Source organism: Tachypleus tridentatus, chromosome 9, assembly GCF_004210375.1.
Source record: "Tachypleus tridentatus isolate NWPU-2018 chromosome 9, ASM421037v1, whole genome shotgun sequence".
Lineage (NCBI taxonomy): Eukaryota > Metazoa > Arthropoda > Merostomata > Xiphosura > Limulidae > Tachypleus > Tachypleus tridentatus.
The window spans coordinates 135,852,789-135,879,291 of NC_134833.1; the positions used below are offsets into that span (position 1 = coordinate 135,852,789).

Sequence of the window (26,503 nt, forward strand, 5' to 3'; positions counted from 1 at the left end):
GAAATTTGTAAACGTTCCTCGTCAAATTCTGTAGTTTTCCACAATTAACAAGTGTTGATCAGAAGTATAGCTTCCGGAGCTTATAGTATACTGACTGTAGCTAACCAATAACATTCTGTCTTTTAGCGCGTTGGTTTACATAGTTTAAGGCGACATTCTCGAATGTTCAACAATATTCGAAGACACGCTAGCGTTTTCGTGAAACAAATATTGTTGATTCTTATTTTCAAGAATATTCTACAAAGTTAGAGAACAGGTGGGACTAGTGCAATACACATTCAACAATATATGTCACATGCATCAAATTGAGAGAAACGTACAACAGTAAATCCTTTGCACTTTTATATTTCGTCAACCAATTCAAGATGCCAAAAAAAAAAAGAAAAAGCAGAAACAAGAAGGAATCCTGAATAGCTGCAGGTGTAATTATATTATTACAAATCGGTCAAGAGATGGAGTTATGAGCCAGAAGATTGTCCTTAAAAAAAACACCAAAAACTCAGAGCCTGCCCCTCCTCCCGTGGTGCAGCGCCATGTCTGCAAACTTATAGTGTTAAAACCGGGTTACGATACCCGTGTTGGGCGGAGCAAAGATAGATCTTTGTGTTGCTTTGTGCTAAATAACAAACAACAACTCCAAGCTGTTTTATGAGCCCCCGTATCGTGACTAAAAACAACCACATTTTCTAGAACTGGAATCGAAATCATAAAGTATGTTTATTAGTCAATTACCTTAACTGTGGCATGTTTTCTACACTGAATAAAGAACTGCAGGGTTAGTCATCAATTTTAAAGGTGTCATATTTTGTTGATAAGAATAATCTATAAAATGAATGCGGTAACCTGTAGTAGAATGTATTTAAAAATGACAATACGAATTTTCATTGTTCAATCTGTTCTGTTGTAACACGCCGAACATTTTAATATATTAAGAATGCATAACGCTTCTTATTTTTAACGTTGATTATTTCTAAGCTCAAATAGTTTTTCTTCGTTTTAATTTGTTTCATTCAGTGGGAAAGGTCACCTCTTTGCGCTAACAATGTTGAATAGCGGCATTGTTAACACACCTATAGAACTTGCTCAACGAGATTGAATGTGACGGAATAATTTGACACACACTTTCCCTCCGTTAAAGTAACAGAAAAATTGATACAAAACCGGACGTGCTTGGAAACCACTACAAGATATTTACATATTCCAAAATCATTTTGCCCCCCGCTTGTACAGCGGTAAGTCTCCGGATGTACAACGCTAAAATCAGGGGTTCGATTCCCCTTGGTGGGCTCAGCAGATAGCCCGATGTGGCTTTGCTATAAGAAAAACACACTCCAAAAGCATTTAAAGGCACAAAAGTGTTGTTATATATCAAAAACTCATCCTGCAGTGTCGATAACTAAAAAAAACCAAAAAAACTTGATAACAAAAGTTTAAACTGAACTGAGGAAACCGTTAACAACGAACATTTTTGTTATTGTTTAAAGGCCTAAAGTATGCAGCGCTTTCAAAGAATGGCCTTCTCTTAACTAGGTCTAAAAGAGCGTGGAGGCGTTGTTGTTAATTAAACAGGGTAGAGCTAATAATGGCTGTATAAATCATATATATACACGTACACTTTCATTGGTTGTATTATTAGTTATAATTGCTATTCTAGAAACACTTTTTCCCCAATATAATGAAGGTAATATCACTTATAGATGGTTCTCAATCTTTTCGAGACTAACAGGAAACGAATGGTTCTCTATGATTTCCAAGCTTCATTAACTCGGTTAAATGAACCTGCTGTGTATCTTCGATCCCAGCAGAACAAAGGTAATTACCACAATTCTTTCCACTGTCTAACTCGGCTTGCATGTCATTTCCCGGTGTGATGTCTTACCAATGTAATGACGCATCAAAAAGTTCATACAAAGAACTTCTGTAGACTCTGCTAATCTGTGTTGATCAGTGTTTTTAAAAAACCACGCCATTCTTATAATTGTATAAAGATTTTTTTATAGGAGTTTGATAGTATTTTCCTTCGGAAAACTCGTGAAATAATTAATTTTGTTTGAAGTCGCTAAAGCACGAACGTTACTTCTTTTGTATTATCTATCCGTCTGTGTCGCTGTGAGTAAATATTTCATTTTTCCAGTTTTTCTGGATAATTGGTTTGTGCATAAAAATAAGTCCCATTTCAGCTCACTTTGTTTTACTTTCTTGAAGTTTTGTTCAATCCTTTATTTTTGTTTAAAATTGGTTTGTTCACTTTTTAAAAATAATTCGTTCTGATTTGTAAAACTTTAGTTCAAATAATAATTACAGATACACAGATCATAAAACCTAAACGACTTATAACAGTACAGAACATTTAATTCGTTCAGATATAATAATTTTAGATGTTACATGATGTTACGAAACATTTAACATTTAAACGACTTTCAACGCTAAAATCCTAGAAGGCTTAGGCTTAGAATTTCTTGTTGGTTATGGCGCTCAATTCAGAATCTTCTTGCCTCAGGTTCGAATCCCAGACACCAAACATGCTCCCCATTTCAGCCGTGGGGATGTTATGAACTTCTGGTCAATCTTACTATTCATTAGTAAAAGAGTAGCCCTATTAGTAGAGGTGATATTGACTAAATGTGTTCCCTCTAGTCTCTTAATGCTGAATTAGAAACGGCTAAGGTAAATAGCTCTTGAGTAATTTTGTGCGAAAATCGAAACAAAGAAAAACTAGAATGCTTATTTGTAGTTCCTAGTTGGTATCTTTCAGATTTTGATTGAATCCATATACGATGTTTATTCGAATTTCAAGTGAAGTTCATTAAGCTTTTAAAAAATACTGTACGTATTTTCAACTTTAAATATAGTATGGATTTGCGTCTTTAAACAATACTGTACGAATATCCAACTTTAAATAATAGTTTAAACAGGGGGAAAATGAAATTTGTTTTTCTGTTGTCCGCCATTTTTATCAATACAAACACCTGAATTATTGAGCGTGTGCTTCCTAAGAATGGTGATTAACTCGAAGTTTTCCAGGCGTCTCCTGAAGTTCGCCATGCTTACATTGTGACTATGATTCTTGAATATAGAATGTTGCAACTATGAGCATACCTTCCAGACATTACGTAACATTTGGATTTCCAGTGGGAGGGAATGCAATGCTAGCTGTAAAACCCGTCAAAAAATGATCGATGCTGTGAAAAGGAAAGCAAAAGTTTTGTTACGACGTAAAATATACACAGTTACGACAGAAAGTGTTCGTACCCCTGCGTCGTGAGTATTTTTTTCTCATAACTTAAAAAGTATCACGAGTAGGATAATGAAAGTATAGTATATTATACATATTATACTAACACACATCTAAATAAATTTTTATGTAAATTAAACGACAAATAAACTGTTTATAAACAAATAACCAAAAATACGAGGAGCAGAAAGTGTTCGTACATTTCAGAATGTGTGAAAAAAACTGATATTCCCGTAAAACATTTGTTTAGTTTGGCAAATAAACTACATTATACCATTCCAGAACTAGACACTGGGTTCATAATTATTGGAATTTAGCAAACAAAAAATGTACTTACGGCAATTTAGCGCCGTCTCCGTCATTATCTGCTTAGTCATCATGGCGAATAAGAAACAACTGTTCAGTGATTTAAAAAATCGAATTATTGTAAAATACAAGTCTCGTGTGTCTCTTTCCGGTATTGCTATACAACTTAACGTGAAGAAATCTACTGTTCAAAGCATAATTGCCCAAGTTTAAGCTTAGAGGGTCAACTGCTAACCTCCCTCGTTCCAGACGCCCCACCAAAATTCCAGAGAGAACCAGAGGAAGGTTCTCAGAGAAGTTAGTAGGAACCTTCGTTTAACATGTAATGACATACAGAAACTGGTAAGGGCAACTGGGGTTGAAGTAAGCACCTCTACAGTTACGAACATGTTACGCTCTTCTGGGTTCAAAGCATGCCGTTCTCGTAGAACTCCATATTTAAAACCTGTTCATTTAGAAGCACGATTAAGGTATGCAAGAAAGCATGTAGATAAATCCTTTAGCTATTGGAAACGTATTCTTTGGTCAGACGAGACTAAAATCGAGCTTTTCGGCCATAATGATGTTCGCTATACTTTCCATAAGAAGGGGGAACGAAATCTTCCAAACAACACCGTCCCTACAGTTAAACACTGTATCATGATATGGGGTTCCTTCAGCTCTTCTGGTGTAAGCAGACTTCACCGCGTCAATGGAATCACAAAAAAGAACAGTACGTTGATATATTAGGCACTTGTATCAAGAATGATGCTCGGAACTTGCGGCTTGGGCGTCGTTGGATCTTCCAGCACGACAATAACCCTAAGCATACATCGAAATATGTGCAATCCTGTTTGCAGAGAAACCATATAAGCGTTTTGGAGTGGCCATCGCAGTCACCCGATCTCAACCCAATTGAAAACGTTTGGCATGAGTTGAAAACCAGGGTTCATTAGCGTCATCCGAAAAACTTGAAAGAGTTGGAGGCCTTCTGTAAAGAAGAATGGAAGAAAATACCAGTTAAGTACTGTCAAACGATCATGGAGGGCTATGAGGAGAGATTGCGCCAAGTAATTCACCTGAAAGGCTACACAACTGACCATTAAAGTAGACGCACGAACACTTTCTGCCCCTCCTATGTTTGGTTACTTTTCATTCAATTTACATAGAAATTTATGTAGATGTATGTTAGTATAATATTTATAATACACTATAATTTTATTATCCTAAGCGTGATACTTTTTAAGTTATGAGGAAAAAACTACTCACGACGCAGGGGTACGAACACTTTCTGTCGTAACTGTAAACCGTATATAACTTCATTCGACAAAAGTCCATTTTGTTTTAAAATATATGAAACATGCCGTATTCTAAAAACCTATTTTAGGGGAGTTTCAATTTCAAACATCTTCTGTGTTATGCAGGATTAATATGATAAGCTTGTTGAGAAGGTACCCCGCTGGTACAATGGCAAGTGTACGGATTTACCACGCTAAAATCAAGGGTTCGATTCCCATCTTTGTACACAGCAGATAGACCGATGTGGCATTGCTATAAGAAAACACACACGCATCTCTGAGGTGAAGTCAAAAGTAACATTTCGAAAATCGTCTTTCTGTGAAACAGTGGTATTTTTTTCTCACAAAACTTCATTTTCTAAAGTGTTAATTGGCTTCTAATTAAAGGAAAGTGGCTTTTACTCCAAATTATAGTAAGTAAAAAGTCTGTTTAGATTGTGTGTGATGCACTTGGTATGAGACTTACCAGCTACTTTCCTTAGATTGTGTGTGATGCACTTGGTATGAGACTTACCAGCTACTTTCCTTAGATTGTGTGAGATGTACTTAGCATGAGGTTTACCAGCTACTTTCCTTAGATTGTGTGAGATGCACTTGGCATGAAGTTTACTAGCTACTTTCCTTAGATTATGTGTGATGCACTTGGCATGAAGTTTGCCAGCTACTTTCCTTAGATTGTGTGAGATGCACATGGCATGAGGTTTACCAGCTACTTTCCTTAGATTGTGTGAGATGCACTTGGCATGAATTTTAACAGCTACTTTCCTTAGATTGTGTGAGATGCACTTGGCATGAAGTTTACTAGCTACTTTCCTTAGATTATGTGTGATGCACTTGGCATGAAGTTTGCCAGCTACTTTCCTTAGATTGTGTGAGATGCACTTGGTATGAGGTTTACCAGCTACTTTCACTAGATTGTGTGTGATGCACTTGGCATGAAGTTTGCCAGCTACTTTCCTTAGATTGTGTGAGATGCACTTGGCATGAGGTTTACTAGCTACTTTCCTTAGATTGTGTGAGATGCACTTGGCATGAATTTTACCAGCTACTTTCCTTAGATTGTGTGAGATGCACTTGGCATGAAGTTTACTAGCTACTTTCCTTAGATTATGTGTGATGCACTTGGCATGAAGTTTGCCAGCTACTTTCCTTAGATTGTGTGAGATGCACTTGGCATGAGGTTTACCAGCTACTTTCACTAGATTGTGTGTGATGCACTTGGCATGAGGTTTACCAGCTACTTTCCTTAGATTGTGTGTGATGCACTTGGCATGAGGTTTACCAGCTACTTTCCTTAGATTGTGTGTGATGCACTTGGCATGAAGTTTGCCAGCTACTTTCACTAGATTGTGTGTGATGCACTTGGCATGAGGTTTACCAGCTACTTTCCTTAGATTGTGTGTGATGCACTTGGCATGAGGTTTACCAGCTACTTTCCTTAGATTGTGTGTGATGCACTTGGCATGAGGTTTACCAGCTACTTTCCTTAGATTGTGTGTGATGCACTTGGCATGAGACTTACCAGCTACTTTCACTAGATTGTGTGAGATGCACTTGGCATGCAGTTTACTAGCTACTTTCCTTAGATTATGTGTGATGCACTTGGCATGAGACTTACCAGCTACTTTCCTTAGATTGTGTGTAATGCACTTGGTATGAAGTTTACCAGTTACTTTCCTTAGATTGTGTGAGATGCATTTGGCATGAAGTTTATCAGCTACTTTCCTTAGATTGTGTGAGATGCACTTGGCATGAGACTTACCAGCTACTTTCCTTAGATTGTGTGTAATGCACTTGGTATGAAGTTTACCAGTTACTTTCCTTAGATTGTGTGAGATGCATTTGGCATGACGTTTTTCAGCTACTTTCCTTAGATTGTGTGAGATGCACTTGGCATGAGACTTACCAGCTACTTTCCTTAGATTGTATGTGATGCACTTGGTATGAAGTTTACCAGTTACTTTCCTTAGATTGTGTGAGATGCATTTGGCATGACGTTTTTCAGCTACTTTCCTTAGATTGTGTGAGATGCACTTGGCATGAGGTTTACCAGCTACTTTCCTTAGATTGTGTGAGATGCACTTGGCATGCAGTTTACTAGCTACTTTCCTTAGATTATGTGTGATGCACTTTACATGAAGTTTGCCAGCTACTTTTCTTAGATTATGTGTGATGCACTTGGCATGAGACTTACCAGCTACTTTCCTTAGATTGTGTGTAATGCACTTGGTATGAAGTTTACCAGTTACTTTCCTTAGATTGTGTGAGATGCATTTGGCATGAAGTTTATCAGCTACTTTCCTTAGATTGTGTGAGATGCACTTGGCATGAGACTTACCAGCTACTTTCCTTAGATTGTGTGTAATGCACTTGGTATGAAGTTTACCAGTTACTTTCCTTAGATTGTGTGAGATGCATTTGGCATGACGTTTTTCAGCTACTTTCCTTAGATTGTGTGAGATGCACTTGGCATGAGACTTACCAGCTACTTTCCTTAGATTGTGTGTAATGCACTTGGTATGAAGTTTACCAGTTACTTTCCTTAGATTGTGTGAGATGCACTTGGCATGAGACTTACCAGCTACTTTCCTTAGATTGTATGTGATGCACTTGGCATGAGACTTACCAGCTACTTTTCAAATCTGAAAGAATACACGTCATTATGATATTTACTTGATTACTCTATCATTATTGTGAACTTGCGTCGAAATGTTCTGAGCACTCCGTATGGAATCATAATGACAATGAAACAAACTCCTGAGCGAATTGTATTCGAAGGTATCTTGTGTATATGACTATATAGATGAATACAGGCTGTAGCAAAACATCACGCAAGTTTTTTTATATATTTGAAAATTTTATGTTGGCCTTTCAAGAACGAGACTGAGTCACTTCTAGCACGCGTGTTGTAATTTTTCTACGTATTTGACATTTTTACATTAACCTGTGGAATAAATAAGTTTGTTATTTGTGAGTGTACACCCTGCATGTTTTCTAATACTCATATATTTTTATGTTAAAAGACAGCTTTGCTTTCGTATTAATTTCATAAGGACCAAAAGTGACGATTCAAGTGAAAAAAAAGATAAATAAATTGATTTATTGAAAATATTAATAGTACCTACAGGTTCAGGGTGAGGGGCTAACTTTATGAAATGTGATCATCCACTATTCCTTTTTTTTACTGAACTTCTGTGTGATTTATCGTAAAATAATTCTGTAACAGCTGGTATAGTGTATAGAGTTGTTTGCAGTAAGAAAACTTAATATCAAGTACTTTGCTAGAGATGAGCATTGCTTTCATTATTACAACATAAGTCAAACAATCTCCTTTTGCAGTAGTTTAATGTATCGAAGATTTAGTTTCAAATCAAATCGTTGTAAGGCACTGTCTTAATTTATGAATCTGTGTGCTCCAGAAAGATAATTTAGGTTATTACAATTTAGATTAGGAACTTTAAGATGCATTTCGTGGATTAAATCATGTTAGATGTGTAATATATCCATTTTAACTACAGCTTTTTAAAATAATAGTCATTGGTGTTTGGGTTTTTATCTGCAAAGTTCGTCATTTTATCTTCCTGTAAAAACATCGACAACACATTCTACCAAAAGGGACTAACTTCAACCACAACAATCAGCAACACACACTACACAACTGAAAGGGACTGGTTGGTTAATTCATAATAATCAACAACTTAAACTACTAAAGGAGTGATTTAACTCACAACCATCAACAGCGTAAACTACTGAAAGGGACTGATTTAACCTATAAAAACAACAACATGTACTAGTGACAGAAACTGATTTAATTCATAACAGTTAACAACACATACTACTCAAAAGGACTGGTTTATTTCATAACAATCAACAACATACACAACTAAAAGGGACAGATTTAACTCTCAAAATACATAGCATTCAAAGTAACTGGTTTAATTCACAGGATATGATTCATTGCGCGGCAGGAGGTGAAAAAATTAAATCAGTAGCTGTATTGATGGTACCGGAATGAAACAACTCAATCATTCTCTCGTCAGGACGGATTAAAATGCAAATTCTATAGAATTCTGTTTCTCCTCAGTTAAACTGGATCTTTCTATTAGTATTATGGGTGAAGGCGGAGTTGAAGGGGTTTCTAATTAGGAAAGCTAGACATAATAAAAAAACCTTCATGTTTAGCTGAAAGTTCACTGACAGAAGTCTAGTTAAAGACACAAAGGGTTGTGGCTTCAGCCTGTGTGGAAAGAGCTTTGTAGAACAGATATGCTGAGTCATTTTAATTTATTATACAACAAGCATATGGTAGACGTGTCAAACAGCTTGAAGCTTGTAACTAATGAATTTGGTGCAGCTTTTCTGCTTGGTTTTCGAAAGAAAAAACGCCAACTAAGAAGTGACCGAATAAAGTGATTGATGGAAAAGACTTGTTTTGCTGAGAGTGAAATCAGAACGTAACTCTAAATTTCCTGTTTGTGAGAGATCTGTATGACGTAGATTGAACGACAACATTTGCGTTACAGGGAAATTTATAGATTTTATAAGTGCTATATAAAGGTGTGCTGCTTAAATCGAACTAGTAAAAACATTGTGTTTCATGCTATACGACTCATAGAAATTACATTTTGTTAGCTGCTACGCAACATGACTACTGAAAACTATTCAGTGTTACACTCGTGAGACCAAACAAAGCAGTTTAGTTACCTGGGAAACGCCGACTATGAAGTGCCCCTCCCCAGAAAAGAAAAGAAAAAGGAAATTAGATAATCTCAAGCATTCTGCTGCTGGATTGTGGGTTTTCCACGAATCATACTACTTGTTGTAGGACTAAACGTTTTAAAACTGACAAACATTGATGAAAGTTGTAGGACTAAACGTTTTAAAACTGACAAACATTGATGTAAGTTGTAGGACTAAACGTTTTAAAACTGGCAAACATTGATGAAAGTTGTAGGACTAAACGTTTTAAAACTGGCAAACATTGATGAAAGTTGTAGGACTAAACGTTTTAAAACTGACAAACATTGATGAAAGTTGTAGGACTAAACGTTTTAAAACTGGCAAACATTGATGTAAGTTGTAGGACTAAACGTTTTAAAACTGGCAAACATTGATGAAAGTTGTAGGACTAAACGTTTTAAAACTTACAAACATTGATGAAAGTTGTAGGACTAAACGTTTTAAAACTGGCAAACATTGATGTAAGTTGTAGGACTAAACGTTTTAAAACTGGCAAACATTGATGAAAGTTGTAGGACTAAACGTTTTAAAACTGGCAAACATTGATGAAAGTTGTAGGACTAAACGTTTTAAAACTGACAAACATTGATGAAAGTTGTAGGACTAAACGTTTTAAAACTGGCAAACATTGATGTAAGTTGTAGGACTAAACGTTTTAAAACTGACAAACATTGATGTAAGCTGTAGGATTAAATGTTTTAAAACTGACAAACATTGATGAAAGTTGTCGGACTAAACGTTTCAAACTTATTGTTACGTCATAACAAGCATATGCATCACTAACAGATGAACATGATGACAATGCTATACCTTAAACATGTATTGTAAGAGTAAATAGTAACTGCTATACCTTAAACATGTATTGTAAGAGTAAATAGTAACTGCTATACCATAAACATGTATTGTAAGAGTAAATAGTAACTGTTATACCTTAAACGTGTATTGTAAAAGTAAATCGTAACTGTTATACCTTAAACGTGTATTGTAAGAGTAAATAGTAACTGCTATACCTTAAACGTGTATTGTAAGAGTAATTAGTAACGAGTATTAAGAAAAAATTATACAAGGAACAAACTTCACGAGATAATATTAAGAAATAACGAATGACACTCAGAACGTACTTCATGACATAACACTGAGGAAGGAGTAAAACACAGAAGAAACTTCTGTATATATTTATTGTTATGCAAGGAGTGATACGAAGAAAAACTTTATGATATAATGTTAAAAACAACATACACATTTATTCATTGGTATAAATATGATTTACGTGAGCACACACATACACAAAGATTCCAGTTTGTCGCAGTATCTGGACTGAAAAGAAATAAAGAATCGTGGATCGTTCCTTGAGGAATTTTCTTCACACTATATTTTTCATTGTTTGAAGTTAAGCATAAACCTACACAATAGGATATCTGCGTTCTGCCCACCAGGGATATCGAAACCCGATTTTTAGCGTTGTAAATTCGCATACCTACCGCCTTGCCACTAGGGAGCTTCACGTTGTAAGATAAAATTATGATTATTTTGTTAACAAGTGTTATTGTTCTTTATATAAGTAGATCTATCTATCGATATCTGTCTATCTACCTAAAAGCTCTTGTTATCTTTTAAAGTTACCGTTCAACTTAAAAGTGAAATTGATGGGTGCAGTAAGTCGCAATATTATTAAATGTTCTGGTCTAATAAGTGTCTCACAACATCCAACCCTATATTTATCCCAATGTCACCTAATCTTCGTTATGTCGTTTACCACGTACTCGGTTCGTCGAGTCTTGAGAATGGATGTGTCATATCCTGACATCACAGCTCGTGTGTGGCGATTTAGAGAGGTTACTGACTAACCTGACCACACCCGCTTGTGTCGAAATCTTCGTGCAGTGGAGCCCTGTGTTCCTGACATGCGGGAGTGACTGATGCTTTCTGCCCACAACAACACCATGACTAGGTTTACTTTGTACTGTATTTTGTTTCACTGTCTCTCCGCTCTAGCTGTGAGCGAGCCCATGTTTCACGGATCGCTAGATCTTTTGTTTTGATTCTAGAGCACGTGCCATATGCTTGACCCTTGTCCACGGTACACGTGGGAATGTAAATAAGCAACAGACTAAGTAGTAGCAAGAAGGCGGCTATGTGTGGATGGTAGTTATTTGGAGAATTTACTATGGACACGTGTGTGCTTCCCGCCCCGAATGTAGATAAATCTGATTGTAGACAAGGGGATGAAGAATGGTACATTGATGATTATCGTATATGTGTTACTGTAGCTGAACTAGAATCTGATATACTTCCTGGGAGAGCATCTCATTTAGTAGACTGAGAACGCAAAGCCGTAATTAACTCAGTCTCCAAATGCATACCAATCCTCATTCTAATATCATCCAATCTCCAGCTCGCTAATTGTTATATCTCATACTGATTTACCAGGATTGATCAAGCAGCTGTATCCGATAGTAAGGCTTAGTTGGTAGTTTAAAACAACTTTTCGGACAGTTTCAAGGCTCTACAGTCAAATCTTAAACAATACCTCGGTGTACCTGCACTATTCCCAGGTTTTAAACAATACTCCATTTAGTACTGGTAGGACTTTCCATTAACTACTCCTCAAATTCGTTTTAGTGTCGATTTAAGAAAAAATCTTTAGTTAATTTACATGCAAGAGTTTCCGGTCCAGTCTTAATCAGTACTTCAGAAAATGCACAGAGAGCTCTATTTAGTTAAACTGTAATTAACTGCTCCGTTAAAGCTCTTGCGGAAATCTAGTAAAATTTAGGTCATTCTTCAGATAACAAACGTCCATGACTTTAGTACAACTCTAAACTATTCCACAGATAACTGTCTAGTTTCAAACTAATTCTTGTTTGTGCAGAATTCTTCGGCTCAGTTTTAAGCTATTCTTCATTACTCAAGTAATGTTAGTACAGAACTGTACTCCAGTTCACAAATGGTAAACATATAGTCAGAAGTCATTATATTTGGTCCACCTGAAGATGTTAACTATATAATACAAACAATTTTAACCATTATTTTGGTAACATTTGTACAGGGACGTAGTCTAGTTTTAACCTATTCTTCTAGTATCGTTTGTAGAAGACTCTCCAATCCAGTTTTAATGGACTCGTAACTCTTCTTTTTATAGGTTTTTACCATGTACAGATGGACAAATATTCATTACCCCATTCTATATTTTAGGTTTTATCATTTGTAGGTAGATCTAGATTCATGACTTCAATCTATTAATAGGTTCTTAAGTTAGTTTTTTTTTGTTTCTTTTCTGTCGGTGAACCAAGACTCCTGACTTTGTTTTGATTATAGATTTACTATCTATACAAGGGCTAAAACACACTAATCATTTCTATTTATTGGTTTACCATATGTATATGGAACAAAACTCGCAGAAGTTTGTTTATAGGTTTACTGTCTGTAGATGAACAAAGACTTATGACTGATCTTATAATAAGTGCAATATTTATAGATCGACCGAAATAAATGAATCCATTGTTTTATAGGTTTACTATCTGACGCTGGAAACTTGTAGCTAAGTTCTGGTTATTTCACTTTGTTATTCTGTTTGTTTTTGAATTTACATCAATGTCTCTTATCATTGTTTTATATTCTAGTTATGTAACAAGAAACATTGACAAGATTTTGACATCCGTCGTTTTTTTAAATGTACTTCCATCAGTTGATACGCATTATTAATGTTCGTGTCCATAAAAGTGTTTAACCTTTGTTCGCTGAAGAAGCAGTAATGTGTTCTTTGTTATTTGTAAATATCCACACCATTATGACTCGTTTTTTTTATCTCTGTTTTTATAACGGGCAACTACACCAGTCTGATAAAATCGTTATCGTATTGTTAAATAGTATTTGCATAAGCGCATTTGACACTTTTCGTTTCACAGTACTGATAAATTCAAACTGTCAATATAAAATTCAGATATAGGCACAAAAACAGGCGTTACCGGGGACGTTCAACCATGAGTTTTGGTGAATTTTTATCATGAGTATCAGGAAACAGGAATAAAAATAAAGAAGAGAAATATTCCTGTCGTCCACTGTATTTTAGACTGGTTTAGGGCAATGTTATTACTTCCTCACGACCGAATGATGTTGTTCGAGCATTTGTAAAAGCTGTTCGTGCTTCAGTTGTACAGTCCTGCCCTCTGTTATCGCAGTAGAGATCTAGATCCGCCTTGGCTTCATGTACACAGCTAACCAGACCCCACGTGACCTCCCACACCACAGACCTAGGTCAGAGTTATTAGAGCTAAATTGGTTTTAAGTTTGTGTCCATGAGTCATGGCGGACCGCGGGAATGAACCACTCTGTATGCAGATTTTATTTACTGTCAGTAGACGTACTTATATGGTGTTTGGGATATAAAGTTCACTGAAAACAAAAAATACAAGATGGAAGATTATGAGGTTGAAAGATCACGACTGAAGCTTAATAACAATAACAACGACCTAAAGTATTCATGTAGAACTGGAACCAGCTGAGAAACTTCGACTTATATCGTGTATTCAAATTGGAATCTTTAAAATAAATAACCTGCAGATTATTGTTGATAAATACTCTTTTTATATTTATATTAAAATGTTTTGTTTTTTTTTAAATATTGGGTTCTGTTTGTTTTTAATTTTGCGCAAAACAACATGAGGGCTTATTTATAGTAGCCGTCATTAATTTAGCAGTGATAAACTACACGGAAGGCAGCTAGTCAACATCACTCACCGCCAACTCTTGGGCAACTCTTTTGCCAACGAATAGTGGGATTGACTGTTCTATTATAACGCCCTCACGACTGAAAAGGCGAACATGTTTTCTAACGGAATTCAAAACTTCGACCCGTAGATTGTGAGTTAAGTCCCATAACCACCAGGCCTTTTTTAAACACTGAAATGCAAACTTTTAAATTGGGAGTCCTAGTTATAAAGGAGTTTTGATTAAAGTCGAGCAATATGAATTTCTCGCCTACTTTGTTCTTACACTGACAGGACAACACATGCGACCTAATAAGCGTGATCTGGTGGAAAAAAAATTACACTTTGTTTAAATATATATAGTAATATCGGCCGCTTAGAATTTTGTTTTTATTTTATCTTTTTCTTCTGGGTCGGCATGGCCAAACGTGTTAAGGCGTGCGACTCGTAATCTGAGGGTCGCGGGTTCGAATCCCAAACATGCTCGCACTTTCAGTCGTGGGAGCGTTATAATGTGATGGTCAATCCCACTATTTGTTGATAAAAGAGTAGCTCAAGAGTTGGCGATGGGTGGTAATGACTAGCTGCCTTCCTTCTAGTCTTACACTGCTAAATTAGGGACGGCTAGCACAGATAGCCCTTGAGTAGTTTTCTGCGAAATTCAAAAACAAACAAACAATCATTTTTCTTGCTTAACGTTTTCTTAAATTAACAGATTTCATGTATTCGTTCAAAATCTATGTCAGAATGAAAGGCTACCGATTTTCATTTTTTTACAAACTTAGGGTTTACTAACAATAACCATAACTTAAAGACCTTCTGTTTCTTTGTTGTTTGAATCATGTGTGATTGAGTTTGAAGATCCTCTGTTCTCGTGTTGTTTAACAGATATGTTATTCATTGCCATAGCTTGAAACCGTCTCCTTATTTGTTGCTTAAAACGTATAAATGAACAACCATAATCTGGAGATTCTCTGCTTCTTCTTTGTTTAAAACATGTAAAATTGAGCAACTATGGTATGGAAGGATACCCTCTGTTTATTTATTGTTTAAAACATGTGTTATTCAATTATGATGAATTAAATACCCCATGTTTCTATGCTTTTCAAAATATGTGTAATTGAGCAACCATAATTTGAAGACCTCTTCTTTCTTTGTTATTTTAAAAAATGTATGGGTATGCGTTATTATAATTTGAAGATCCCTGTTCATTATCGTTTGAAAACAAAGGTTTTAATACTTAGTTAACTGATGATTTGAATTTCTTCTGGAGACATACAGTTCCACAGGCTTAAGTCTAATTGTTTCATGTGCACTTGTTATTTTTATAGCAATACTGTTTTAATGAATGCTTCGGTTATATATATTATAGCGCCGCCTCTCGAATTTAAAGTGAAACAACTTATCCCAGTGATATAAAATGGCAATTATTAAACTATAAAAAAAATACATACTACATACGTACATAATAATCACGGTATATACTAGTATAACAATCAAAAACATACCTGTACAGTAAACATAGAATATACCTGTATATTAATCGTAGAACATACCTCTGTAGTAATCAAAATAGAAACCAATGTAGTATTCATAGTACATATAGTGTACAGGGGTTTAGTATATCTAAATTCCCAGGTTCCATACGCACGAGAATTTGTCGGGACGCATGAGATTTGACCTCTCAGGTACTGGATACGCACCACAAAATGCTCCATACACAAAACAAGCACAAGTACTTTGCTTCGAACTTTGTACCATAACAAACAAAACAGCATGCAGGTTGCACATAACTGTCCACACTCAATTTCTAACTATGTAGTTCCATCAATGGCAATAAATTGCACGAAAACAAAGCAACGTGATAGTACCATATATTTAATTAACCCTTTCACCTAGAGTAGGTCAAATTCTGCATGCCACAATCTTTCACAAAGTTACGTAGCTTTGCGCAAAATTCAAACCACATAGTTACATTCAAAAGTTAATTAAACTACTTTATTATCAATGTATGTGAATAAACTTGGTATCATAACGTATATAATAAATGAAAATTCAGAATTATTTAAGTTTTATGAAGAAATATTTTTAAAAAAATGTGAAAAATGTGACTTTTGTTATTTATGTCTTTCCTGTTCTCAGCTTTTTACACCCCTCTGAGGACTACGAAATTTAATGTAAATTACTTATTATAATATTTTCATGAGAACTTACCGATAATTCTTTCTGACATTTAAGACTATATTATTTTAACCAATTGAAAAACAAAGTTTTCTCCATTTTCTGTACACTGGAAACACATCTATGAGTTTAGTTGAATTTTTAACAGCTGTTGGCACTCAGTTAAGGAATTAGAAAAAATATGATAGTTGTGGAACATTGTTTTCTTTTTGTATGTTATTATTCTGTGTGATTTAGTGCATTATCTAATTAAATAGAAATTATTTAATGCAGTAATACAATTATTATGAAAGGAAAGGTTAAGTTTCATCGACAGTCGAGAGTAAATAAAAACAAAAAAACCAAGATATGTACTTTGTTTCTTGTTTTTATGTGCATATTTGAATAATTATTATAAAAATAACTAAAATGTAAGTATTTAAAACTTTTTATGTTAGATAAAATAAACTAGTTAGTGAATTTTTATGAAGTATGCTTGCGACTAGTTTGTGCGTTATGTAATTCGATACTGCTAATGTTAAATACATGTTCGCCATGTGATTTGCAATTTATATAGCGCAAATAGTAGTTAGACACGGTTGAAAGGGAAATAAAACAATAAAATGTAAGTGTAAATAGATGTATACTGCTCCACGTTTTAAGCCACTTAAAATAAACAATTATAGTTTTTTGTCACAGTTTGCAGTCATTCCAGAAAGAAAGTAGAATACATTTTCTAATTTTATATTGTGGTTACGAGGACGGTCGATTCAACCGACATTATGTATCTCAAGACGGCTGGTATGAGTATTAAAACTTTTATTAAAATAAAGTAGAGATCAACGTTTCTATCTTCTTAGGTCGTCTTCCACTCTGGAGGTCGAAACGTTGTTGTTTACTTTATTTTAATAAAAGTTTTAATAACCATACCAGCGGTCTTGAGATACATTTTTATTCAGGTTGTTGTCTCATCAGCACGAATTACTCCAACCAACCTTATATAGAGTGAGGGAAAAACACATAAAATATAAAGTTTTCTTTAAAATAGTTGATTTTTATTTCAGAGGCTATAATGGTTATGCAAGTAACCATTGTCATTGACACTGAAATACCTTCTTTTATGAATTTATTAAATTCTACTTATGGGACCCTGGAAAAACCTCACTGCGACTCTTGAAGAATAAGAACTGAATATCCGGGACCTTTCACTATGGGACCTTAGTGCGAACTCTGACTCCAGTAATCATAGTACATACCAGTATAGTAACCATAGTACATTTCAGTGTAATAATCATAGCACACACCTATATAGTAACACTTTAAGTACTAGTGTAGTACTCATTGTACCAGTATAGTAATCATAGTATATACTAGTGCAATAATTATAGTATATACCAGTCTACTAATCATAGCAAATACACATAACAGTTATCACAGTACGTACTAGTGTTCTACTCATAGTACCAGTGGAGTAATCATAATACGTACTAGGGTAGTATTTTGGTATATACTAGTGTAGTAATGTTGTATTTTTGCTACAAATGTGCGTAGATCAGTATACAACATTCTTTTGTGGTTTCTTTAGCTCTTGAAACTGTTTTTACGTTGATTTAGAAATGTTGTGTTTTTTCTTCTAAACGATATTTAAATTTTGTGTTCCAGCATGTTTGATGTGTTTTAGAATGAAGTTATGGTATGTAAGAAAACACAGGTGTAGAAAGTTTATCTTCTTGTGATTTTGGTGTAACCAATCTTGTTTTAACACTTTTTTCAAGTGTTAAAATTCAGTGTAAATGAGCTGAGTATCACAAGTTTCAAGAGCAGCTCATAATACCTTACTCAACATCTGAAGGGTGCCACGAGAAGAGATGAAGTCACTTTGTGTTTGATATCTATATGTACGAGTAAAGAAAGTTTCACCAGTTACTGTGACAGAAGTGAAAGGTGTTCGTTGTGTTATATTTCCAGGGTGACTTGTGTGGAGGAAAAAAAGAATCATTTAGCATTGTTCGGTCAGGGTTCAGTCGTAATGAACAAAGATTCGCCGGTTTTGTTGTTGTTGTTTTGAATTAAGCACAAAGCTATTCAATGGGCTATCTGTGCTCTACCCACCACGGGTATCGAAACCCGGTTTTTAGCGTTGTAAATCCTCAGACATACCGCTGAGTCACTGGGGGGCTCGCCGATTTTAAAGTTTCTTTATGTCTGAGAGCAATGCATTATTTTCTAGCTCTTGTAGGATAATTTTACATATAGTAAGAAAACGTAAGATTTAAGGGTGGTGCCATATGTCGGCTGGTAGATATAAACGCATATTTAGTGGTTGTTTTTTTTTTCAAAATAAAGTAAGATGTAGAGAAACAGAAGTTTCACATCTAGGAGCTGTACGTATACCTCTCGTGGTTGCAGGTGCGTTATCGTTCTGAAGTTTTTGGAACTAATCATTAAAGTTGTTTTCTAGAGACACTGTATCAAAGGTAGTTACTCTCTTTTTAATTACTATATCTTTCGTCTTATTATTAAATGTTTCGGAATTTTTGATGTTCATTCTAGTTTTTGAAGCTGGGCTAGATGTTTTACTACATTATTATCACTTCAGATCTGATTTTAAAGTAATTATCGCTAGTATAAGTGATTTTTTCCTTCATTGCATTTAGATGCTTTTCTAAATATTTATATTTTTACTAAATTCTTATATTCAGACTAATTTTGTATAATCGTCTACTGTTTGGTATTATTGTACAGTTGTTGTTTTTTTCATTTATAAAGATGTGATTCTTTCATTCACAACACTACTGTTCTCACGTTGTCATTCTTGATTTAATATTCACATTAACACAGTCTTCTGTCAGTTGAGTTGAATGTTCTACCTGATAATGAACATTTAACAGTGCAATAATCATAATACATTCCAGTGCAGTAATCATAATACATTCCAGTGCAGTAATCATAATACATTCCAGTGTAGTAATCATAGTACATTTCAGTGTAGTAATCATAGTGTATCCCAGTGTAGTAATCATAATACATTCCAGTGTAGTAATCATAGTACGTACAGTATAGTAATCATAATGCGTTCCAATGTAGTAATCATAATACATTCCAGTGTAGTAATTATAGTGCATGCCAATGTAGTAATCATAGTACATTCCAGTGTAGTAATCATAGTACGTACAGTATAGTAATCATAATGCATTCCAATGTAGTAATCATAATACATTCCAGTGTAGTAATTATAGTGCATGCCAATGTAATAACCATAATACATTCCAGTGTAGTAATTATAGTGCATGCCAATGTAGTAATCATAGTACATACAGTATAGTAATCATAGTACATTTCAGTGTAGTAATCGTAGTACATACAGTATAGTAATCATAGTACATTTCAGTGTAGTAATCATAGTACACACAGTGTAGTAATTATATATATATAAGTGTGTAGTTTTGAGTTGTCTTTTTGTCACCACATTATATGTAACACTGATGTTACTAATATATTCCTTTGAGTTAGTCATACGTATAACACATTCTTTACCCTCTATGAGGTCGAGTCTTCTATGGGTTTACCTTTGTCCTATGTTACTGGTGATGAGGTAAAATTTCCCGAAACTCAGTATAACTCGGTGACAAGTGGCGAATCGAATGATAGACTGGTCTTCGTGTTCATTTACACTTTTGGTGTATACATTAAATCCATGCCAGGAATTATTGTTGTTGTTTTTTTCAGTTAAATAATGAAGCTTTACCATATAAGTTCTACATGCGTACACTCTATGTAGTTTTAAACAGAAATATCTGAAATAATATTTATTTGAGGTTAATATCATGTGCATGATGCGTTTATTCATTCTTTAAAACTACGAATACGATGAATTCCCACCACCCATGCGTTAGAGCAGCTGTGCTGAGTGTAAACAGAGCAGATAAATGTCGGGACATTTTAAATTATTAGCTAAGGTTGGGTTTGAGTTTTAAAAAATATATTTATTTTAATGCGATTTTCAGTAACTTTACAGCATCAGTATCCATTTGATTCTCATTTTAGGACATAAAACATTGAAGTATTTTTGTGGCATTTATAAAAAGATGTCAGCCACGTGCAGTAAAATATTTCGTTTTTAACCATGTAAAGTAATCTGTTTGTAACGAAGTAAAACATAGAAGGAAGCCATCAAGCCTTTGAAGTGGCCATTAACCTGTCAGCAGCAACTACTAAAGTACAGGACTGTGATTTAAGCTTTATTAGGGTAAAGTTTAAGTGTTGTAAACTCTTTTCTTCATTCATAAGTAACATTCATACTTATACTAAAGGTTTCCTATACAATTCAAACTTACCTTCATCAGATGTAATTCCGAAAAAAAAAATGTTCATGCTCAAAACTTATATGTAAAAACAAAAAAAAAATCCACGTTTTGTGTTTCTGGTACTTTGCTATTTCAAGTGCAGCATAACCTTCTGGGAAGGGCTCTAACATTCCTAGTGCCTCTCACGTGCGATGATGTATTTCATATCAACGTGATGTGTATTGGATATATCGGTTTCTTCCGAGTGTGACGTCAGAAAAGACAAGTTTAAGAACTATTTTAAACGATGAAAGCTCTGTTAACATGTAATTACTCCCAGGAAATAGTCATTTTTAACATAGTTCTCTGTTTGTGAATATATATATAGCATTCTTCTCTTCTGTTTAACCACACTTGTATTAATATGTCTGTCCATCTATATGCCCCTATGTTCATATGTCTATTGGTTACTCATTTATCTTTCTGTCTTGATTATTCTTCAACACACGTCTGAACATGATATTCTACATCAAGCTCACCCTATTTGACAGCTGTCAGCTTCATCCACCCCACCCTACCTCTGAGCTCTTAGCATGAGAATGAATCATCTTGTTAACGGAAGTCACTAATCAAAGCTAGAATGGTTCTGATCTTAGAGATAAGGTAGGGAGGGAAGTTAGGGGAAAGAAACCTTATCACTCATCAATGATTCCGACGGTCGAACTACCTACCAAAGAAACATGAAATATAGTCTAGATGGGTAAATCGAATCATATTTTGTATTGCAATTTTGCACCCTTTCTATAACTTTCAAATTTCATAGTTCCGTTAGAATTGTTAGTTTGAGGAAGCATAATAGAATTAGGGTTACATTTAATTATAATTTTAAACGTTTTTCAGTAAGTTAGTTATGAATTTGATTCCTGGAATGTTTCCTTAGGATACGAAAACTAGATTTGGAAGTATTTATTTTCGATTTTTATGTCTCATTTTCAATACACGAGAGATAAAGTATCATGAACTGTGTGTTTCACTTTGTGACACATTAATGTATCATTTGATAAATTACTACTCTGCTGTCTGTTGTTAGTTATTTTAAAGATCCAGATCCAAAATGTCACATTAATACGAAAATAAGAAGTTTTGGTAAGAAATACGCTGATCATTGAAGGAGTTTTGGTAAGAAATATGCTGATCATTGAAGGAGTTTTGGTAAGAAATACGCTGATCATTGAAGGAGTTTTGGTAAGAAATGTGCTGATCATTGAAGGAGTTTTGGTAAGAAATATGCTGATCATTGAAGGAGTTTTGGTAAGAAATATGCTGATCATTGAAGGAGTTTTGGTAAGAAATATGCTGATCATTGAAGGAGTTTTGGTAAGAAATATGCTGATCATTGAAGGAGTTTTGGTAAGAAATATGCTGATCATTGAAGGAGTTTTGGTAAGAAATATGCTGATCATTGCTGGATCATATCGAAGCGATCTGTGTTCGTATTACGGTGAATAAATTCACATGTTAGTTATTAAAAGTCCCATTTTGCTTTTTCTTACCTTAATGTGTGTGTGTTTTTTGTAGCAAAGCCACATCGGGCTATCTGCTGAGTCCACCTAGGGGAATCGAACTCCTTATTTTAGCGTTGTACATCCGTAGACATACCACTGTACCGGCGTGGGACTTACCTTAATAACATCGCTCTACCCTCCATTTCCGTTTTTCACTAAACTTCACGTTTGTAGCCATAATGTTGAAGTCCTGGCATTAGAATGTTTGATGAAAGACTGAAACCGAGTGAGGGCTTGACAATGTGCCAAGCATGTTACAAAGAAAATAAATTGTTTTGTAGTGAAACTAGTAATCCAGCAGATACGTTTACTGCCTTGTTCCAATTCATAAGTGATTCACCTGTATTGAAAGCGAACAAATCTATTTGCTCCCCAGTTTCCGTTATGTTTTGTGAAACAACTTATTTATGAATTACCACGCTAGATAAGGCTTGGAAGTTAGAGATATTTTGCAGTCAGTTCCAAAAATTGACACGAAACTGAATTTCGTTTTGCACCAATAATTAAAAAAATATATATTTATTCGTGTCTTTTGCACTCTGATACAAATATCATGCTATTTGAATCTCACATAACGATGCATATCCAATCACATATCAGGCTATAAGGCATTGTAAGAAGTAAGACTAATCTAGCAATGAAAACAAACAATCAAGTTATATGTATAAATCACATTTGACTGTCATCACAAACGTTGTTGTGTGCAAATGTTAATGATTTATAGTTGTTCAATAGCTGTGATCTCACAGTAGTAATCGTGTAAGTTTAAGGCAGTACGATTTCGCAGAGATTCGTATATCTACGTAATCAGTGCACTAAAAATTGTAACTTCAAGAAAACAATAATAGAATAATGTGAAAACGTATAATTTTTCTTTTAATAGGTATTATTACAATATTTCAATCTGTGCTTCAGAAAAAAAAACGTTATACCAATTTCAATTTACTAAACAAGTTTTTTAATAACGTAGACTAATTGTCTTGAGAATGATAAACATTATAAATAAATTAAGACTTCTCACTAGGTGGCTGGGATGCTGAATAGATTTCCAGTAACATAAAATGCATGAATTTCAAACAGTTTAATATTGTTGAAAAACATCCTAACTGGCGACAGTTTGCAAGGTTTTATTAACAAGTTATATAAAAAAGGCGGAAGAGAAAAGTATATTTTGAAAGTTTATTTATCCCACGATTCACCACCAGGTGGTTTTTATAACGAACTGAATATCTACACTCGGTAACAGCAGTCAGACTGAGATGGAACTTTCTCGTGAACGCACCTCGTAGCACGTGCTCTGTAATCAATAGAGACACTAGTTCGTGGAGATGGAAGGTTAGGGAGTTCTACTTGAGTTTGAAGAAAGCAACAATGGCCATTTTATCGGCAGATGCAACTTCATGATCCACTAAGTTCCTAATGTTTATAGAAAACTGGAGTAACATATATATAAATAACTTTCACAGAAGTTATTATTTTGAAACTGGCATGTTTCATTGGAAAAACTGAAAAACAATTATTCAAATTTTTGTTGAAACCATATTAAAATTTTCAGCTTTCTCATATTAAAGTTTCTATTTTCACGCGCTTCTAATTACTTATCGATATTGTGTTATATATGAAATGGAAACGCCTAAAAAATCAAAAGCTCTAACGAAACGAAGCTACCCGAAACCGTCTCTCTTCACTGATTGTCAAGCTTTCTGTTGTTCTAGTATTTGGCCACTTCCACATCTGAAGCCAGCAAACAAGGTAGGCAAGCTTTACTAACAATAAAAAGACACACAAAGTAATGAGCAAGCTTGTGTAGTTGTGGTAAAGCCAATAAATAAGGTAGGCAAGCTTTCCTAACGATAAAAGGCGAACATAGTCGCTAGCCAGCTTGTGTAGGTGTGATAGAGCAAACAAACAAGGTAGGCAAGCTTTATTAACAATAAAAAAACACACACAAAGTAATGAACAAGCTTGCGTAGTTGTAATGAAGCAAACAAACAAAGTAGGTAACTTTACTGACAATAAAAAACACACACAAAGTAATGATCACGCTTGTGTAGGTGTGATAAAGCCAACAAACAAAGTGGGCAAGCTTTACTAACGATAAAAAACGCACACAAAGTAGTACAAAAGTTTGTGTAGGCATGGAAAATAAAAAATGATCTTTTTACATTATCAGAATATATTAATTCAGCCAGTATTAGGTTTTTCAAACCAATATAAATTTGTTATGCTTCTCTTAGGATCAGATGATTACACACTTTTACCAAAGAAAGTGTCTTACCAAAGAAAGTGTTTTACCAAAGAAAGTGTCTTACCAAAGAAAGTGTTTTACCAAAGAAAGTGTTTTACCAAAGAAAGTGTCTTACCAGTGTCTTAAAAAACCGTAAAGCTAGGAAGCATATAACAAATAATATAGCCAGAAAACATATTAAAAATTGGTATAGAAATAAAACATTCGAGAGAAACGTAACGCCAGAATACACTTCGAAATAAATAGTATAGCCCTAGAACATTTAAGAAACAGTATAGCCAAAAAAACGTTTTAAAAATTAGAATATGCCATTTAAATGGCACTGCTCAGTTTTCTTTGTGTGTCATTACTAGATAAACATAGCTGTGTAACGGTACTAATCGATCATTTCAAGCTTCAAGTAAACGCGGAAAGAATTTCATTTTAACAAAAGAACCTCTCGCTCAATTATAAAAATTGTAATATTTAAAAACCAGTTAGACTCATAAATGTGAATTTTTTAAAACCCAAACTCCTTGTACAGATTAGGTGGCGCAGTTGTCTCCGCCCTGTTAAAACGGTTTCTTTGCACGATTAACGGCCATTACAAGCAAGTCTTTTGACGTTACGAGAAAAGCAAGTTTATAAACAAATGCTAATTTTAAAATATTTATTTTGTTATTGAAGTTGAAATTATCGAACTGGAATTAGTAAATAGAAAGTAGTAATAGTACACAAGATGCTCGTTTATTTTGATATTTCTGAGTCACCATGGAAATATTGTGCTATTTTTTCAAGAAACTTGGCCATTTTTTTGGAATTAAATATGGATTGATTGTAATATGTAAATGACTGCTTGACACAGCTTTGAAGGATCAAATTTTTTTAGTGTTTTTGTATAGAAATTCTTTGCTCAGCGAACGAGTAATATGGATAAATAGTGATAGTATGGATTTCAACACAGGCTGTTATTACTTGTAAAAGAATTTGCAGCGAGGGTTAATTCACAGTTTTTTATTTTATGTAATAAAACGAACTTTTCAATAGCAGCTTTAGGGTGATCTTACGCTGTCGCTAGGGTCATTAAAACTTTAAAAATAAATCTTTAAGCAACAGTGACTCTGAACTTTGAATCATGATCGTTCGTCACTTAAAACGTCATCTGAGAGGTATTGTTTGTTTTTGAATTTTGCACAAAGCTGCACGATGGCTATCTGCGCTAGATATCCCTAATTTAGCAGTGTAAGACTAGAAGAAAGGCAGCTAGTTATCACCACACACCGCCAACGTTTGGGCTACTCTTTTACTAATGAATAATGGGATTAATCTTTACGTTATAACGCCTCCACGGCTGATAGGGCGAACATGTCTGGTGCGATAGGGATTCTAACCCGTGACCCTCAGGTTACGAGTCAAGTGCCTTAGCCACTTGGCCATGCAGTTATCTGAAAGTTGGATCTCGGCCTTTTATAATAAATTATGTCATTTAATACAATAACACACGTAAGTTTATTTGTGAAATTGTATTAGGTATTTATACATGCATTTTGTAACCTTATTCACAGATTGTTACGTTATTGCGTTTTTGATCTTAAAATCGTACTTGAAAGTACATTCATCAGTTTATTTGTGACTTCATTTAAATAAATGTTTACGTCATTGTGATTTTTTCTTACTTACAACGGCACGTGGAAGTTGATTGTTTAACTTTTTTATATATTGTTTATTGTTGAGTTACTGTGACATTTTGTTAAACATTACTAGATAAATGTGACTTCTTTTGTGGATAATGTTACATTATTGTGACCTTGTTACTTTTAATAACACCGAAAAGTTTGAAAAAAAATCGTTTTTATCTAAAAAACACCAAGAGTCTTAATATATTAGAAAGGTCTTTAGTTTTACATCTACGTATAGGGACTTTTTAATCATTTATGTTTGGTACCCTTAAATGATGAAATATGCTATGTAAATAAACGACCAAGATTTGAAAATCGC

At 34.5% G+C, this 26,503-nt stretch overlaps 1 protein-coding gene across 2 annotated transcripts in view; it reads left to right on the forward strand.

Annotated features, from left to right (window-relative positions):
• The window catches only part of LOC143226446 (E3 ubiquitin-protein ligase PDZRN3-like), a 246,420-nt gene that overhangs the window by 106,422 nt on the left and 113,495 nt on the right, over positions 1–26,503 (forward strand). The window contains exon 1 of one of the 2 annotated variants that reach the window (XM_076457418.1): positions 23,850–24,030. The exons of the other annotated variant lie outside the window; for it this stretch is intronic. Within the exon in view, the coding sequence (XP_076313533.1) occupies positions 23,902–24,030 (129 nt within the window). The 5' untranslated portion in view covers positions 23,850–23,901. Of the gene's footprint in view, positions 1–23,849; positions 24,031–26,503 lie in introns of those variants that run through there. 2 annotated transcript variants of the gene reach the window in all.